At 37.6% G+C, this 20,330-nt stretch overlaps 1 protein-coding gene across 4 annotated transcripts in view; it reads left to right on the forward strand.

Moving 5' to 3' along the window:
- Positions 1-5,004, forward strand: part of LARP4 (La ribonucleoprotein 4) — a 72,184-nt gene extending 67,180 nt beyond the window's left edge. For all 4 annotated transcript variants that reach the window (XM_036098932.2, XM_078075969.1, XM_036098933.2 and 1 more), the window contains one exon: positions 552-5,004. In XM_036098932.2, the coding sequence (XP_035954825.1) occupies positions 552-890 (339 nt within the window). In that variant the 3' untranslated portion in view covers positions 891-5,004. The remainder of the gene's footprint in view (positions 1-551) is intronic.
- Positions 5,005-20,330: the final 15,326 nt, after the last annotated feature.

Here is a 20,330-nt window from a genome sequence, read left to right on the forward strand (position 1 = left end):
ACATGCTTTATCCCATTCTCATAACACCCCTGTTTCCTTTTTTTCCAGATGAGGTAATTAAGACCTTTAATTAGTCTTCTATTAATATATTATTGGTTCCCAGCTGCTCTGTTGAGATTCTTGTGGAATCCATCTCAGGGTTCTTTGTAGCCATGGAAGAGAGAACAGATGTACATTCATTATACGAATGTACATTATTAACTTAACCTGAAAGTACATTATTAACTTAATCTGTCCTTCCTTGTTAGACATTTAGGTTATTTCCAGTTTTTTCATCACCTGTTATAAACAATGCTGACATGAACATCTTTCACATAAATTCCTCAAGTGAAAATATTGTATCATTTATAAATTGCCAAGGCTTTTTATTATTTCAACAAAATTTTTTTAAGATTGTACCAATACACTTTAATAGCAGTCAGTGTATATGAGAATGCCTGTTGCCCTCTCCTAGAAGATAGCTTACTGATTTTCTTGTGGGTCACATTATCCTTTTTGTACTTTACTTAGAGAATGTTCCATAAATTTGTTTTCTTATCTTCACTTCAAAGGAACCCCGAAAGCTAAGTTATGCTGAAGTGTGCCAGAAGCCCCCTAAAGAGCCAGCTCCGGTTCTTGTGCAGCCACTACGAGAACTTCGCTCCAATGTAGTGTCTCCCACCAAAAATGAAGAGAATGGAGCTCCTGAGAAGTCCATTGAGAAATCACATGAGAAGCCAGAAGCAAGGGCTAGTAAGGAGTATTCTAGCTTCCGAGGCAATACCATTCCCAGGGGAGCAGCTGGAAAAATCAGGGAACAGAGACGCCAGTTTGGCCATAGGGCTATACCTCAGGGAGTGACTCGACGTAATGGCAAAGAGCAGTATGTGCCACCCAGATCACCAAAGTAAAACAAACAAACTATTCAAAAACTTCTCTCTCTTCCCATTAAACTTGAGCCGTGGCTATATTGAACTGTTCTGGAGGGGAGGGGGTAGCCAGGAAGGAAACAGGAGAAAAGCGTATGTCCTTAAATCATTATGGATTTTGGAGTTGTGAGCAGTAGAATCCCAAAATTCATCTCTAAAGTGATTTTAAAATGCTGGAGGATTCCAATCAGTATAAATATATATATATATATATGTATACATATATAAAAATATAATTTTTCTATTTTTGTTTTTGATTTTAATTTGCAGAGATCTTCTGCCTAGAATCAATTTTGAAGGTTCAGATTTAGCTTGAGAAAAAAACATATTACACATCCTTCAGTACAGGAGATGAGGGAGTGAGAGAAAATATTTTTTGAAGAAGCATTTCTGTAAAATTAGAAATTACTTTTTTTAATCTATTTAAAGTTTGGCTTGGAGAATGCCATTTCTGCCTATATGGCCTTGTGTTGCAAAGCAGATCAGTGGCTGGAGTGCCTGTTGTGTGAGTGTGTGCAAGAGTGATTGAAGCCAAATCTGTTGTCATGTTAGAAAATGATTTGAAAACTGAATGTAATACTTGAGTAGATTTTTTTTCCATTTTGAAATTGTCTGTCTTTTTGACCTTAATATTTCATTCAACAAACTGTTAAGCTCTGATTGTACTTAGAGATGTGACTATCAATCAGTTTGATACTCAAGGAAAGAAAGGGGGTTATTCAAAAAATCAAAAATTTTGTCTTAGATCTGAGTGGATAGGTCAAATGGACTTCAGAGATTTAAACTGCTTTGTGATTTCCTGCCCCCCCCCAAATAGGAGACAGGTTTTTTTGTTACTTCATTGTTATTCTCTGTTCTTTGACTATCCACCCCCCAAAAGCAAAATAATCAACATCCTACAGAATTGTATGTTTCTAATTGCCTTGACCAGTCTAGTCAAATCATATAACTGTTCTAAATCTCCGATTGAACATTGAAGTAGTTTACTCTTCTGTTCATGTATTTAGAACTTTAGATCCCAGTATGGTAGGTCAGACTGACCCTACAGTAATTTATTTGTATTCGTGTTAAAGATGAAACATTGTAACTGATTTCTTAAAGTGTTAAATAGTGTAGAAGTAAAAAAAAAAAAAATTAAAGGCTTAATTTGGGGGTGACTTTTTTCTGTTTACAAGAAACAGATGTGTTTTATCATCTTCCTTCCTTTTCTCCCCCCCCCCCAAAAAATACAGTTTGGAATTCACAGAAACAGAACCAGCAAGTCATGAGATTTTTTTACTTAAGGTGAGAAAGATAGTTGAAGAAAATTAATACATACTTTCTCAGTGAATAAAGTTGTAGCTGTCATATTAAGTAGGCAAGTTTACATGCTGGTGTTTAGAAAATGGCTAAAATATTAAAAACCATGTTGCATTAATCTGTGTTAAGTCATACCATTTTCAGAGTTTCATGTAAGGTGGGGTTTTGTTTTCTTTTTAGGGATAGTTTGTAATAGTCATAACTGTCCCTTATGTTAGTGAATTACATATGTACAAATTGAAACTGTAAATTGTGAACACTGGAAAGCACCATTGTGACATAGAGTAAACATCTTAGTAATATATTAAAATGAATGTAAATGGAGGTTAAAATTACATTACTGTGAAACTCATCTTCCAACTCTAAGTTAAGCTTTAGAGATTTGTATTAGTAGCTAACTAAACACTGCACATTTCTGTACAAGCCAGGATTATCATTTCTTTGTAACTTATTATTCAGCTTGGCAATTGCTTTTGATTTGGTGGATTGATAACATGGTATAATATATTTAAGCAGTTTGAAACTATTCATTTCTACACACTATTTTTAAAAATCTGCTAGATGAAACATACAATAAAACTACCTGTGCTGAAATTTGGGGGAAGTTTAGGTCCTTTAAAAAAAGTATTAATAATCATTGACTACATCTATGATAAAAGTGCTTATTTTGGTTTACTTAGATAATGCTGCAGTTGGTGGAAATGATAAACATTTAAAGTGTTAACACTCTGTGAATGCATTGGATTTAAGAGAATAAACATTTTATAAAAATCACTTGGTAAGGATTATAAACTTAATTATTGCACTTAAAATGAAACATTACTTTTTTTACAATGTGTGTCACATTGTGTTGTATGCTTGTGTGACTTACTGTTAGTTCACCCAACTTCTAAAAGCTAAATGCTCTAATTGAAACACAAGAAAAGGGTCTTCTTTTGAAGAAAGCAACTGTGTTCTTGCTTTTTTACCCAAAATGTTGTTGAAAGTAGAAATTTGAAGACGTGATCATTTTTAAATTTCTTATAAAATATATAGTGTTTTTAATTTAATTTGCCTCATTACAGTTAATAGTTCCCAGTTTGGTGGGATGTATAGGGAAGAATGAGTGTGTGTGTGTAATTATATATATTCACAGTATGTATTTAGCATTTATTTTATTACAGCAGATTTAAGGTTTGTATCTAAATGATGCCTGTGAGTTGTGTGAAAGTGGATTTTTTTTTTCCAGCAGTTCTCTGTAACTGATGCAGGTTGGGCGTTTATTGTAGTTCAGCTATTTATTTGGTTCTGTAGAGGGAGGAATTTAAATGTCAGATTTTTCTCTTCATCCTTATGACTTAACATTTCCTTGGGTTATTGGAGGCTCAAAGTAGATACAAGTGATAGTGAGTGTATAGTATGGTGGTTTTCTGTCATAGTTCTTATTGCATGAAGAGAACAAGAGTCACACAAGTTCATCACTTAGCACTTCATAGAGAAGGTATTTGGAGATACTGCAAAAACTGTCTCCATTTTCTCTCCTGATAATTGAAGTTTTCATAATATCTAGGGCCTGTCTCTACTCAGTGATTTCATTTTTACAAATATACACATTGGCATTCAAAAGAGTGATCCATCTAAATTTTATTCACTTGGATTTTGGAAGAGAAGATCTTTCAGTAATCAGGATTTATTGTTGTCATCTTTTGTGCTCCATTTCCATGTGATCTCAAATTACATGTGATTTTTAATTTATTTTTGGTTCCTAAAATTAAGGTAGCTTGAATATTGTTTCACATTCCTTTTTAAATAACCAGGTTGGCTTTGCAAAAGGCTTAATGATGGAGTATTTGCATCTGCTGGAGCAGAAAATAGTATTGAAAAGTTACTGAACGCTTTCTTTAGCTTTATTAGTTATGGCCTTAATATTTAGTCTTTTGGCTTAAATGTCCACTGGTTTTACTTTGACACAGTTGAACAGCACTGGGGTTAAGTCTCTTGATATTTGTGTTGGGCATGTATATTATCCATATTTTAAAAGTACCCATTTTGTTTGTTTTTACAGAAAAGATAAAATGCAAGAGGACAGTGTATTCCTTTTGAGGGTTTATATAAATTATTAACTATATGATGAGGTTTTTCCTAATTTTTTATATTTCCTTACAGTTTGGTGGCCATTAATTTAACTTTAGGCTTTTCTGGTGTATGCTAACTTAGCTAGTCTGAGCTTCCAAGAAGATACATAGACATTTCAGTTTTTATTAACTGAATGAGACATTTTAAGAAGTTGAAAGAGAATTTGTGTTCAAGTTGAAAGTAAATTCTCTTTCAAAATCACCTGATTATTAAATAATTTAAGTTTATTTTTTAAAACTAACAACTTTTTATGAATTGTTGAGTAGACAGTTCCTAAAAGTACAACTCAGATGTCAACAGGCTGTGTATAAAATAAAATGGCTTTATTTTCAGTTTTGTAGCACAAAACAGTGATTAGTATAGATAAAGAAACATCTACATCAATGTTGATTTTTTTTTTTTTTGGCCTGATTTACATGTCTTTTGAGTGACCCCTGTTAAATGTTCGGGGTCAGGGATCAGAACCAGTTACCCAGCTTCTATTTTGTCCATTGCTTAGGTTTGTTCCTGTTGTCCAAACTGCCCCCTCCCCCCAAAAAAAGATGGTGTGACACATGCTCATGCATATTATGTTAAAATGAGTACATCTTGTATTTGTATTTCTGTTTTCAACATTACCAAGGTGCTATGGGAAATTAAAGTAACACAAAATTAGAAAAAATAAAATTATTTAAAAGCAGAACTGGTTTCCTTTTCTCCAGGTGGTTTATGTCTAATGACTACTTGTATTTATTTTTCCACAATCTTTTATGTTGCCTGTTCTCTGAGTTCTATCATTATTATGGTCTCAGCTCTTTTTTTGGTTTGGTTTGGGGGAGTGGGGTACAGGATGTGTGATATTTCATCTGTAAAGTGAGGGAAGAGAGCCAGAAGATTCAGCTTTATTGTCTCAGGGTTTTCTTAAATTCTTTTAGTGTTGGAAGCAATGGTGATGGGAAAAAAACCATAGGGCAACGTGCAACTTAAGGATTTTGCTTTTCTGGGGCAGATTATGGCCTGACCTGAGTATGTAAATTCTAGGCTTTTAAACTTTTATTTCCAAGAGAAAACCATTAGGTTATTTTTAGCGTTCACCACATCTTTGTTCTGTTGTATCTAAAGCTAAAGGGTTTGGGGAGCTTTTTAAATTTAAGGGAGAGTTTACTGGGAAATTGAAATGAATCTTTTAATCTTTTTCTTTTTAAAACTGTGTTAAGGCAAAAATGGGTAAAAGGGGAAAATGAAGTGTTTCATAGTTATTATACCACAGTTTATTCTTCAGTCGCCCAGTTAAGGTGAACTTTTTTATAGTAGAAATCTAGGTCTTTCAAATATGGTGGACTAATTTCAAATTAGATGCGCTAGTTAATCAAAAATATTCAGAAATGTCTTACTATTCTACCAATTTATGTGATAGGAGTATGTTTGTAAAAAATATACATGAAGGTAGCACTGAATGTGAACATTCACTTTGATAATTACTTAGCTCAGTAGCATTGCCCTTTAAACAGCTAAAACCTTTAATTTGATAATGAATAGTTATCTTAATGAAGATAGTTAATATCAGTGAGTAAAATGATCCCAGTAATAACAGGTTTACAGAGTTGTACATTAACAAAGGCTTAAGGCCTTAAATCAGTGTATTAAGTTTATTTGGCCAAGAGAGGGGGTTGTGTAACCTAAATTTCTTTTTTATCATATCAGGACACGGTGTAATTGTGTATTCTTTTTAGTGGACTAATAACCAACTTAGTAAACTTAGTTATGTAGGCTTTGAGTTGTATTTAAAATGAATGGATTTGTCAAGAGTCTTATGACTGAGGTAACATATATTTATGCCCTTTATTTTATTTTCTAACTATGCCTTTTAGAAAATATTAAATATATGTCTCCCAAGTTTAAGTTTTCAGTTTTATATTCCTGGAAGTTTTTTGCAAAGTTTAACAGTTACTGCTAAAGGATGGTGAATTTCCTTAAAAGTCTGACAAAACTATCAAAGGTGTTCTTAGTTTGTGTGAGGGTTTAAAGGAACTGGGATGTTTTCACTTTCTTCATAATGCTCCCACATACGGACCTTCATTTTCTTCTGGTGTTGTAGGAAACAAAGGAACAAGCTACCTAAACATTATCTTTTTTTTTTTATGTTTGTTTACTTTCTACACCCAACGTGGGACTCGAACTCATGACTGAGATCAAGAGTCACATGCTCTTCTGAGCCAGCCAGGCACCCCTAAACATTTTTTAAAATTCGTTTTTGGTAGCTGTTCTGCAGATCTTTGAAAGTGCGTTCTTTCCCGTTTCTTTTGTATGTTTACTGTATCAGACTTAATGAACCATAGTAGGATTCCAGCCTTTCTATAATATGTATGCTGCTTTTATCCTTACACACTTGTATTTTGAATGATGCATCTAAAGTTCTAGTTTTGCATTCCCAATTCTGCCTGTACAAGTAACTGACATTGATTTATCACAACTAAAGGTATTGGGTGGAGTATTTATTAATATATATTATGTCAGCCAGTATTTATTGCATGCTATGTTCCAGACAGTGTGCTAGGCAGCAAAAATAGGATTCCTGCCCTTATTGTGCCTAGCATGAAATAGTCCTAAGTAATTGCAAAATGAGACCAGTAGTAAATATGAAAGCAGGAATCAGAATCTGTGATTGGGAGTGAGGGATGGTGCGGGGATAGATCTTTCTCTGAGAAAGGGGACATATCTGAAGGAGTAAAAGTAAATTAGGTGAGCAGGAGGGTGTTCAGATGAGGAACAACTTGTGCATTTAGCACTTTACCATGCATTGAAGAATTATAGGGTCCTGCACATACAGCATGGGCGACATTATTTCATCTTTCAAGCTGAGGCTGAAGAAGGGAAGAGCCAGACTCCTGGGATTTGAAATTTGTGCACTATGGAGAACAGATGGGAGACTGGTTAGATTATACCTCATGGTGATAGGTTGGAACAAAGTGAAAGATTTGAGGAATTTCTGGGAACAGGACTTGATGAGATAAATGGAGGGAGGAAGGGTGAAGAAGGCATCAAAAATGACTCATGAATTTGTCGCTTTGGAACTGGATGGAAGTTCGTGCCATTCACCATGATTGGAGGGATACATTGGCAAAGAACATTTTGTGGAGAGGGAAATATAATTATGAGTACAGTTTTGAAATAGTTAGGCTTGTTCATTTTGCAGGATTTCTGATAACAATGGAGAGATGGGGGAACAAAAATAATACTAAACTAAAATCATCCCTTTTAAGTCCAAAAGACAATAGTTCGTCTCCAGCATAAAGTGGTTTTCATTAGATTACATTTTCTTTCAGCTAATTTTTTTCCCCTGCAACCTGCCCCACCTCCACTCCTCTTTCAGCTAATTTAAAATGTGACCATTAGGGACAAGGCTAAATAAAAAATGTTTGGTCTTAATTATTGGTACCTTAATCCCAATCATCCCTTGTCCCACCTGGACAGTTTCCAGGCTACCAACTATCGTGCTAACCACTTAATATATGATTTCATTCAAGACTTAATGTTCTCTCTCCTCACCAATAAGGTCTGTCATGTATTGGAGAGGAATAAAAAGCATTAAGCTTGTCATAACTACCGCTAAACATTTTCTTCACAATCAATGTACCATTCCTCTATGTGTAGATTCCTAAAAGACATAATTCATATCTGCTTCAGCAAAACCAGTTGTGCCCTAGAAATCATGTAATAGCCATAAACATGGCTTGAAGGTTGTAGAATTTAAATACCTATCAAACTTTCCCCCTTTCTTAAATTAAAGGCTTCTCATAGCTGTATAGCCATTTGTGCTACTAAATCTTGGTATATTTAGGCCAATCATTTAATTTTCTCTGCTTGTTTACTCATCTGTTAAATTGTGGAGTAATAGTCAATACTCTTCAAAGTTTCCAAATGTAAACTTATTAAAATTTTCCTAAAAATGTGTTGTCTTAGGGCGCCTGGGTGGCTCAGTCGTTAAGCGTCTGCCTTCGGCTCAGGTCATGATCCCAGGGTCCTGGGATCGAGTCCCACATCGGGCTCCCTGCTCGGCGGGAGGCCTGCTTCTCCCTCTCCCACTCCCCCTGCTTGTGTTCCTGCTCTCGCTACCTCTCTCTCTGTCAAATAAATAAATAAAATCTTTAAAAAAAAAAAAAAAAAAAAAAATGTGTTGTCTTAACCACGATCTTATTTTCCTGTGGATGTATGGCTATTTGTGTAGCATGCCATTTTTCATCAGTATTTAAACCTTCAGAAAACACCCACAAACTCTCTATGACCTTAATTATTCTACTTACGAACACTTTGATATCCTATATCTACTATAAGACAAGATACGAGGTGCATAGGATGCTAAAATTACGAAATTCTTACCCTAATAACGTGAGTCAAGCATCATAAGCCAACATATTGCTATAAAGTGTTTAAAATGCTTTCATAGTATTACGAGTACTATGGTCAGCCCTCCTGGTAGGGGAAGGCATTAAATTTCAAATTGACTCGTGATCAGTAGGAGTTGGCTAGGTAGGCAAGGGGATGGGCGGCATACCAGCAAAGAGTTCAAGTGAAAAAGGCAAATTCAGCATAATAGTTTGGAATGGGTGGAGCGTAGATTTCAATAGAATATAGCAAGAGAAAAGCTGAAGAATTTCATCTGTAGTTAAATCATGACCAATCCTATGCTAAGAAAATGAGTTTTCACTGATTCTGCAGGGAATAGAGAATCACTAAAAGTCTTTAAGCAGAGAATTATGGGTAGATTTGAAATTGAGAATTCTGGTGGCTATGTACATTGTTTGGGATTGTCCAGGTGAGCAGGATGTTTGGGATTAAGAGATCAGCAGTTAGAATAATGTGATAGGATGAATAATTCTCTCCCACATAGATGTCCACATCCTAATCCCCAGAACCTATGGAAGTTACTTTATATAACAAAAGGGATTTTGCAGCTGTGATTAAGGATCTTGAAATGGGGTGATTATCCTGGATTATCCAGGTGAGCACAATATAATCCAGAAATATTCATAAGAGGGAGACAGATCAGCTAATAGATATGATGATGGAAGAAGAGTAAAGTGATGCACCCATGAGCCAAGAAACACCAGCAGCCTCCAGAAGTTGGAAGAGGTGCAAGGAAAAGATTCTCTTCTGGATCCTCCAGAAGGAACTAGCCCAGGCAACACCTTGATTTTTGCCCCCATAAAAGTCAGATTTCTGACCTCCAGAACTGTATGAGAATAAATGTGTTGTTCTAAACCACTAAATTGATGGTAATTTGTTATGGCAGCAATAGGAAACTAATTAAATGGAGAGAAAGACGGATATCCACGATTTTAAGGAAATAGAACAGGAATTGGTGTCTGGTTGGATGTGAGAATGGGGAAAATTTTAGGATGCCTGTTAAATAACCTGATATGTCACGAGTGACTAAGTTTAGAAATAGGTTATAGAATCCTGAAAAATGTTAAAATTGGCACACACACAAACGTGTGTGTATATTTATAATCAATACTCAAGTTTTTATATACTGCTATGAGAGTATAGATTTACAAAACCATTTTGGAGAGCAGTTTGGCTGTATTTAGAGGAAGTGACAAGCACACCTTGCAAAATCGATTCCACTTCTGGATTATATTCCCTGGGACAACTACTGGACTTTATTCATGGGCACTGCAAGAATGTTGCAGCTTTTTTTTCTTTTTCCAAACAATGAGAAGCTAAAAATAATGGCCATCAATATAATGTCCAATTATACTGTGTCTTATGATGGTATACTATACATCATTTAAAATGAATGAACTGGGGCGCCTGGGTGGCTCAGTCATTAAGCGTCTGCCTTCGGCTCAGGTCATGATCTCAGGGTCCTGGGATCGAGCCTCACATCAGGCTTCCTGCTCAGCGGGAGGCTTGCTTCTCCCTCTCCCACTCTCCCTGCTTGTGTTCCCTCTCTCACTGTGTCTCTCTCTGTCAAAATCTTTTTAAAAAATAAAATGAATGAACTGGAACAGCTCTTTTTTTTTTTTTTTTTAAAGATTTTATTTATTTATTTTAGAGAGAGAATGAGAGCGAGAGAGCACATGAGAAGGGGGAGGGTCAGAGGGAGAGGCAGACTCCCCGCTGAGCAGGGAGCCCGATGCGGGACTCGATCCTGGGACTCCAGGATCGTGACCTGAGCCAAAGGCAGTCGCTTAACCAACTGAGCCACCCAGGCGCCCTGGAACAGCTCTTATGTGTCAAAAGAGCAAGTTAGATTGGCATATAGAGTTTGATACCTTTTTTATAGTCCTAAGTTTACTATATATTATGATACATCTAATAAAAGTTATAAAAGTGTACTAATATGCTTGGAAATGATACCACCTGCAAGATGGTGATACCTTTTAAATAACCAGCTTTGGGGAAGGATGGGGGAGGCAGGTGGATAACAGGGATGGGTGTATAGGGTGTATCTATAACGTCTTTAAAGTTCTGAAGCAGAAATAGGTGGTGAGATGGGTACACAGGTATAATTCTTTACACTTAGAAATGTTTTCAAATAACAATTTTTTAAAATATAGAGGAGGAAAAGGAGTTCTCAAATGCTACTAGCATTAAACATTCCAACAAGAGAAGTAGGAGAAAGGGATGTTAAAGAAATTAAAGGAGAAAATGTCAACATGTAGAGTGTTCAAGATAAATGCCACATAAATGAGATGACTGAAGAGTCCATTGGCTTTGACAATTGGGTAGTTACTGGTAAACATTACCAGACTAATTTAATAGACTATGAATGCGAGCCTGGATAATACAGGGTTGAAAAGAGGTTGGAAAGTAGATAGAGGGAAGCCAGTTGCCTATTTTAAATGTCCAGTGGTGGAGCTGGATCCAAGTGCATAATCTCACTCTAGCCCCTATCTCTCCATTTCTCCCTTTTCTCCCCCACTTTTCTCTCCCATGCCCAGTCTACCAGCTCTGTGTTGGCTTCCTTCTCAAGTGGGCTTTCTCCATGTGACAGGAAATGTTGAACAGTAGCAGTTATATATTTACATGGTCCTTGCTGCAACTTCCAGATAAAGAATTCTCTCCCCCAGTGTCCATATAGCAAATCTTTTACACAACAGGACAAATCACCCTCAGGAGTTCTAGGTTTTTATGATCTCATAGCTTAGATCTCCAGAGATCAAGAGACATGATACTCCCAGCATCTATGTATCATTTAGTTATCTCTTATCTGTTATTGCTAAAACTATGTTTCCTTGATTTCTGGTGAGTTAAAATTTTTTTCATGTGTTTATTAACCATATATTATTTATTGCTTATTTTTTCATTAGGTTGTCATTTTTTGTTTACTAGTGGGGCTCTTCTTCACATTCTTGATATTTCATTGTTAAATATATTGTATTCTTATCGGTAATATTTAAGATTTTAACTTCTATATGGTCTCTTGTATTTTTAATTGTCTTTGAAGCCCTACCTGTCAATCTTTCCCTATATGACTTGCTTAAAAAGGCCTTCCTTATCGTGAAGCTTTTAATATTTTTTCTTCTATTTTCTTCTAATACTTAATAATTTTGCTTTTTAAATTTTAGCTTTTAAACACATTCAGTTTATTTTGGTGCATTATGGAAGTGTTCAACTTCTTTTTTCTGAATAGTCATTGGTTCAAAAACTATTTACTAAATACTTGATCTTTTCTCCCTTATTTGAGATGCTACCTTTATCAAAAAGGAAATTAACAGTTTTGCATAAATCTGTTTCTTCAAAATTTATCAAATTCCTTTTATCCTATTTCTGCATTAATAATACCCCATTTTAAGGCCTGTAGCTTTTTAGTATATTTTGTTGTTTGAAAGGGCAAATTGCTTCCATGGTTGTTTTTGTTAAAAGTCTGGCTATTCTTGTGACTTTTTTTTCTGTAACTAGAATTTTAGAATTCACTAACAAATTTTGTTTTAAAATTCTATTGGGGTTTCTATGGATATTATATTGCACTTACAGGAAATTTTGGGAGAAGTGACTTTGGTTTTAAGGCTTGTAGCTTTTTAGTGTGCTTTGATCCTCCTTTTAAATTTTTTAGTTTTAGTTTTTCTTGACTTTCCTTGAGCATTTTATCTTCTACTGAAACTTTAGAATTAGCTTCTCAGTTACAATTTAGAAAATTACAATAGGATTTTGGTAAAAATTGCATTGATTTTTATAGATTAGTTTTTGGAGCACTGATATATATTTTTTTCCATTTAGGTCTTCTTTTAGAACATTCAGTTAGCTTTTTCTTCATCTAAGTCTTGTACATTTCTTGTTGGGTTTGTGCCTACTTATGTTTTGCTGTAACTGTGAATGGATTTTTTTTTCAATTCACTGTTGCTCTAATACAGAAAAGTTATTATTTTTATATGTTGACCTTAATGTTAAGCCACTTTAAAAATTTGTCATAATAAGTCTGATAAAACTACACTATAAGCTTTATGAGAGGATAGACCTTATGCAAACACTGTATTCCCTACCACCTACACAGTGCCTACATGTGACATTAACTCAGTATGTTTGAATGCATGATTGAACGAATGAATGATGGTATTTTAGTTGATTCTCTTGGACTTCTGGGTAGACAATATTTCTAATTTTTTAGCCATTATAATTATGAGACTTTTAGTAAAGATTGTTCTGCAGGTTTATGTTTTGAAGTATCCTTTCTCTTACCTGTGCATCAATATTAGATAAAATAGAACAAGATAAAATTACAAAGCAATGGCCTTATGCAGAAATGTATTTCTCTTGTAATATATACAAAAATAGAATAGTATAATCAACCTGCATAGTCTCATCACTCAACTTCCATTATGATCTTAGCCAATATTATTTCATATATACCTCTACTTTCTTCCCACGCCACCTTCCAATGGGTTTTTATGAAGCAACTCTCAGGCATACCATTTCACCCGTAAATATTTGAGTATATTTTCCCCTTAAAAAGTAGTCTTTTAGTTACATGATCACAATGCCATTGCCATATGTAAAAATATAAAACATTCCTTAATATCTAGTGTTAGAATTTTCCTGGTCCTCAAATTTTTTCTGTTTTAAAAAATCTCTTCTCTAAAACTGATATAACACTGTATGTTAATTATACTGGAATTAAAATTTTTAAAAAAGAAAAAAAAGCTTTAAAAATAAAAACCAAGATCTGATCACCAGGTGTGCTCTTGCCACAAACACACACATTCGTGCACTTGCACACACATATGTATCTGTATTTATTCCTATATCTCTATACTGAGACCTATGAGTTCAATACTAAAAAAAAAAAAGTCTATAGGGGAAGATGGTGGTGGAGTAGGAAGATCCTAAGCTCACCTCATCCCATGAATACAACTAGATAATTATCAAATCATCTAAATACTCCAGAAATTGACCTGAAGACTGGCAGGACAAACTCCACAACTAAAGATAGAGAAGAGGCCACATTGAAGAAGGTAGGAAGTGTGGGAGAGAAACGGATTGTGGCCACTACAGTGGGGAGGGATCCCTAGTCATGGAGAAGGGTGAGAGGCACACTAGCACATGGGAGCACACGGGGAAAATGAATCCCCATAGCAATTGGCTTAGAAAATGAGAGGGCCGAAATTTCATTAGTTCTTGCAACCAACAGGACTTAAAGCCTGGAGTTGTAAAGGTCAGCGTGCTGGGCTTTGGGAGAGTTCAGAGGACACTGGGGCTATTCTTGGAGAGAAGTCAGGGCAAACAGCCCACAGACATACAATGTGGAGACAGTGATCTGAAGAATGCCTGGGGCACACAGTGGAGAGGTTAGTTGCTCCTTTCGGAGTGCATCTCAGAAAGGCAGCATTCGGGTGCCTTCATTAAACGTCTGCCTTCAGCTCAGGTCATGATCCCAGGGTCCTGGGATCAAGCCCCATATTGGGCTCCCTGCGAAGCCAGCTTCTCCCTCTCCCACTCCCCCTGCTTGTGTTCCCTCTCTCGCTGTGTCTCTCTCTGTCAAATAAATATATAAAATCTTAAAAAAAAAAAAAAAAAAGAAAAAAAAGAAAGGCAGCATTCATGGAGAGACCCCTCAGGGAACAAAGGAACTGGCCAGGACCATTTTCTTCCCCGACCCCTCAGCAAAAGCACAGGGCCACTGGCCAGAACCAGCACAGCACTGACACTCCCTAACTTACACCAAACCACATTGCCTCATGCTCAGGTGGAACCACCCTTCCCAATCACACTTGCCTCAGTCCCAGTGTAGTGGGGCCCCTCTCCCAGAAGACCAGCCCAAACCCCTGTCCACACTGCCCCTCCCAACACAGGAATCTTGTGAGACCTCAGTTCTGTTGGTTGTGGCAACAGGTCTCATTTCATAAGCAGACCAGAGCACACCTAGTTAAAACATTCCACATTCAGGGATGCCTGGGTGGCTCAGTCGGTTAAGTGTCCAAATCTTGGTTTCAGCTCAGGTTAAGATAAGGTGGTGAGATAGAGCCCTGTGTCAGGCTCTGTGATCAGCATGGAATCTGCTTGAGATTCTCTCTCTCCCTCTCCCCCGCCATGCTCCCCCCCCCAAAATAAATAAGGGTGCCTGCGTGGCTCAGTCAGTTAAGCATCCAACTCTTGGTTTCTGCTCAGGTCATGATCTCTGGGTAGTGGAATCCAGCCCTTTATCCAGGCTCCCTGCTCAGTGGGGAGTGTACATGGGATTCTCTTCCTCTCCCTCTCCCTCTGCCCCTCCCCCCCCACACTCTCTCTCTCTCAAATAAATAAGTCCTTAAAAAATTAAATAAAATAATAAAATAAATAAAATCTTAAAAAAAAAAAAAGTGCCAAATTCAGGCCAGAGACCAAACACTGCCCATAACAGGTGAAAACAGCCTCTGCAGACAACTAGACTAAAGGATAAAGTGACAAAGACACAACATCAGAGTGCACGCAGTACACATTGCAGCCACTCCTGGAAGCACCAGGCTCTCAAGAACAGGGGACACTACACGTCAGGGCACTACAAGACCTCTTCTTCATAAAGCCATTCCCCTCAAGAATAGGAGACAAAGCTGACTTTTCAAGTGCACAGAAACAGGCACAGAGACTTAGACAAAATGAGAAGACAGAGGAATTTGTCCCAAATGAAAGAACAGGACACTGCCACAGCCAGAGATCTAAGCAAAACAAACATAAGTTGGGGCACCTGGGTGGCTCAGTCATTAAGTGTCTGCCTTCGGCTCAGGTCATGATCCCAGGGTCCTGGGATCGAGCCCCGTATTGGGCTCCCTGCTCCGCGGGAAGCCTGCTTCTCCCTCTCCCACTCCCCCTGCTTGTGTTCCCTCTCTCGCTGTGTCTCTCTCTGTCAAAATAAAATAAAATAAAACCTTTAAAAAAAATTAAAAAAAAAATGAGCAGAAGACATAAACAGATATTTCTCCAAAGAAGACAACCAGATGGCCAAGAGACACACGAGATGTTCATCATCACTTACCACCAGGGAAATGCAAATCAAAACTACAATTAAAAAAAAAATACAAAAAAGAGAAACCTACAATGAGATAGCACCTCACACTTGTCAGAATGGCTAATATCAACAACTCAAGAAACAACAGGTATTGGTGGGGATGTGGAGAAAAATGAACTGTCTTGCACTGGTGGTGGGAATGCATATTGGTGTAGCCACTGTGGAAAACAGTATGGAGGTTCCTCAAAAAGTTAAAAATAGAACTACCCTACCACCAAATAATTGCACTACTAGGTATTTATCCAAAGGATACAAAAATAGTGATTCAAAGGGGTACATGCATCCCAATGTTTATTGCAGCATTATCAACAATAGCCAAACTATGGAAAGAGCCCAAGCGTCCAATGACTGATGAATGGATAAAGATTGGTATATATACAATGGAATATTACTCAGCCATCAAAAAGAATGAAATTTTGTCATTTACAATGACGTGGATAGAGCTAGAGTTATTATGCTAAGTGAAATAAGTCAGTCAGAGAAAGACAAATACATGATTTCACACTCACATGTGGAATTTAGGGGAAAAAAACAGACAAATATATAGGAAGAGGGGAAAAAAGAAAGAGGGAAGCAAACCATAAGAGACTCTTAGCAATAGAGAACAAACTGAGGGTTGATGGAGGGAGATGGGTGGGGATGGGCTAAATGGGTGACGTACTGTATGGTGACTAACATAACATAATAAAAAAAAAGAATATTCTTGCAACTTCAAATAGCAAAAGACAAAAACAAAACAAAACAAAACCCCAAATCTTAAATGTCTAACAAGGATAAATTATACCATATTCTTACAATGGAATATCAGTCAGCAGTTAAAATGAATCATATAGAGGTACATGTAGCTACACAAGGATGTGTACATAAATATGCTCATAAATATGCAGAAGATAATGTACACTTGTATAACTACATTATTTACAACGTACACATGTAGTCAAAGTATAAAATCTTGCAGGGGATGTAAGGGTTCACAAGGACTCAAACTCTTCATAATATATTCTTGTAAAAAATAAGACATGGTAAATACTAATATTTCTTAAAGCAGTATTAATAGGTAGCCATATGTTTGTTATATTACTCTTTACACTTAACTGTATGTTGGGAATATTTTGTAATTTTCCTGCTGGTCCTTCCTTCCTTATTTTAAATAATAAACATTTTTAGAATAGTTTGAAATTTACTGAAGAGTTGCAAGGATAGTACAGAGTATTCCTATGTACCTCGCATCTGGTTTCCACTCTTGCTAACATCTTACATTACTGTGGTATATTTGTCACTACTAAGGAACCAGCATTGGTACGTACTATTAATTTAACTCCACAGTTTATTTAGATTTCATTAGTTTTTCTCTAATGTCCCTTTTCTGTTCTAGGATCCCATCCAGACGCCACATTCTTTGTAGTTGTCATGTCTTCTTATGCTCTTCTGGGCAGTGACAGTTTCTCAGACTTTTTGTTTTGTTTTGTTTTTGATGACCTTGACAGTGCTAAGGACTATTGGTCAGAGACTCTGTAGATTGTCTCTCAATTTGGGTTTTCTCATTATTAGACTAGAGTTATGAGTTTTGAGGGCAAGACCACAGAAGTGACGTGCCGTTTTTATCCCATCATATCAAGGGTCCATACTTAAAACATGACTTATCACTGATGATGCTAACTTGGATCATCTGGCTGAGGTTGTGCTTACCAGGTTTTTCCACTGGAAAGTTATTTTTTGTTTCCTCTTTCCATACTCTACTCTTTGGAATCAAGTCACCAGATATGGCCCATACTCAAGTGGGGAGGAGTTAAGCTCTACCTCATAGAAGGGAGGAGTTGAATGAGATGGAATTAAATTAATACATTTCTATATAATTTTGTATAGGTTACTGTTTGCCGTTATGTTATTTCCTTCAGGGTATATTCATCCAAATAGACTTTTTGTTGTTGTTGGTTTTACCCCTTGTTATGCACTCATTGCATGCTGGATAAAGCTAGAAATAGCAAGTGTAAATGACCTGGCCTCACCTAGGACAGTATTCTAGTCCTTCCTCTCAGAGTCTACAGCTGTAGTTGCAGCAGCTATGGTGTAATGGGGATGGGTCATGCAAAGTAAGTCACTAGCAGAGTTTAAGAAAGGGCTCAGCGAGTTTATTCCACGTTTCCTCTGCCTGCCAGGATTTCACTTAAGATCATAGTGAGGAAAGATGCCTTTTCTTTCTTTCTTTTTTTTTTTTAAGATTTTATTTATTTATTTGAGAGAATGAGAAAGAGAGAGAGAGAGGAGCAGGGGGAGGGGCAGAGAAAGAGGGAGAAGCAGACTCCCCCTGAGCAGGGAGTTCAGGACCCAGTCCCAGGACCCTGGGATCATGACCTGAGTAGACGCTTAACTGACTGACAGGTGCCCCAAGATGCTACCTCAGTCTTCCCCAGTGACATGTCACAACACAGGAAGAGAATCTTTTTCCTAATATTTTTCTAAACCCTCCTAAGTTGAAGACGGTCTACTGTATGTTTCTGCTGTTTTCCCAGTGGTTTCATATGGACTTAAGAACATAAAAATCTCCATGTTAATCATGAGATGTTGGTTCATCTCACAGAACCTGTTCCTTCATGGAATGCCTTCCAGTTTCTGCAGGGCTTTATTTTGTAGTTTCAATTATAGGTAGGTTTTATGTCACCTAAATGTTCCCAGTATTCAGTTTAGGGGTACAAGGGAGAGCTTATTAACATGAACGCAAAAATTTTGTTGCTTCTGCCTACAGGTGAGAGACTCCCTGACAGGATCCTTTTCCGGTTCTTTGCCCAACTCAGGGACCTTTGGGTGTTCCCAGGAGGTAGATCACAAGTCATTCCAGGTTGCTGCTTTCTGCCACCACCTTCAGGACTCGGTGGCTGTCCCTCTGTTCCAAGCTTTTATTTGCCAGCCTTGCCACTGCCACTCTCTTCTGAGGGTATAATTATCCAAGAACCTAGCAGAGTTCTCAGTCAGGATTCTCTCAGATGTCTCCCTTACCAGGGAGGGATATCTTTCCCAGAATTCTGTCCCCTGACCCCTAGCTGACTTCCCTCCAGGTCCCTTGGCCAGGATAGGGTGATATGTTAATAACCTAGCACTAAGGAAGCTTGAGTATCTGGCATTTTCAGCGCCTGTGGTGGTAGGTGGGCTTTCCAGACAAAGTAGAAAGGAGGGGAAATGAACTTTGGGTAATCGGCTCACAGCCTCTGCCAGAGGCTCACTCACTTGTGACCCACTCACTTGTGGCACTTTTATTCCATTATACACAACTAAAAATGGGTATAGTTCAATCTAACAAAAGAATAGAACAATTGTAAATATGCACCCAACATTGGAGCATCTAAGTACATAGAGCAAGTATTAATTGACATAAAGAGAGAAACTGATGATAATACAATAATAGTAGGGGACTCGAATACCTCACTTACGTTAATGGATATCTCATCCAGGCAGAAAATCAGTAAGGAAACGGTGTCTTTGGATGACACATTAGACCAAAAATGTATATAATTTGCTCACGTGAAATTTCATTCCCTTCCTCTAAGGCAGACAATCCCAGTGTCATGCAGCTACCTCTTCCAGCTCCGAGTCCAGACCTCTGGGACTATGTCATCTCCTTCATTCCTGGAGATGACTCCTCATGGACCAGCAGCTGGAGTCATAACTGTCTCCGACACATCCAAGAGACCGCTGGTTCTCCAAGTGTGGTGCTCACGCCAGCAGCAGTGTCATCATAGAAGGTGGTAGAAATGTCAGTCATCGGGCCACATCCCAAACCTATGAAATCAGAAACTCTGGGTTGGACGGCACAACTGGTGTTTTATAAGCCATCCCCGTGATTCCGAGGTATGCTAAAGTTTGAGAACGATTGCAACAAACAATGCCAGACAAGGAATTGTAAGTACAATAGTACCTCCGCTCAGGAAAGGAAATATGCAGCGGACACTGTTCCTGAGCACATATCATACCTGTTTCTATCAATTTTTGCTGTGTAACAAACCAACAAAGCTTAGTAGCTTAAAATGGCAACCATTTTTTTCTCCGTGCATTGGCCATTTGAGCCGGGCTCAGCAAGGACGTGCAATCAACCGGCAGTCTATGGCCTCACTCATATACCTCGCGGCAGGTTGGGTTTTGCCTAGAGCAGTAAGCGCAGCTGGGCCATGTCTCTCATCTAGCAGCCCAGCTCCTGCGCATGCACAAGGCAGTGGTCTCAAAAGCAGAAAAAGAGGGGGCAAGCCCAATGCACAAGCACTTTCCAAGTCTGTAGGTCATGCTTACTATTGTCTCATTGGCCAAAGCAAGTCATAATGATCAAACCCATTATATTGGAGGGATTTACCTAAGGATAGCGAATACAGTGCAGCCCTTTTTGCAAATAATCTACCATGCTGCCTGACAGGACTACTGAGGATGCCTGACCCTGGCAAATAGAATGAATGTGTTAGCTAGTCTGGCAGCCTCTGGTTCTGATCTCTGGAAGTGCCTTAGTTATCCATTGTCCTTCACGGGCGTACCTAATATGGGCATTGGGTATATGC

This window comes from Halichoerus grypus, chromosome 6, assembly GCF_964656455.1.
Source record: "Halichoerus grypus chromosome 6, mHalGry1.hap1.1, whole genome shotgun sequence".
In the NCBI taxonomy this organism is placed as follows: Eukaryota; Metazoa; Chordata; class Mammalia; order Carnivora; family Phocidae; genus Halichoerus; species Halichoerus grypus.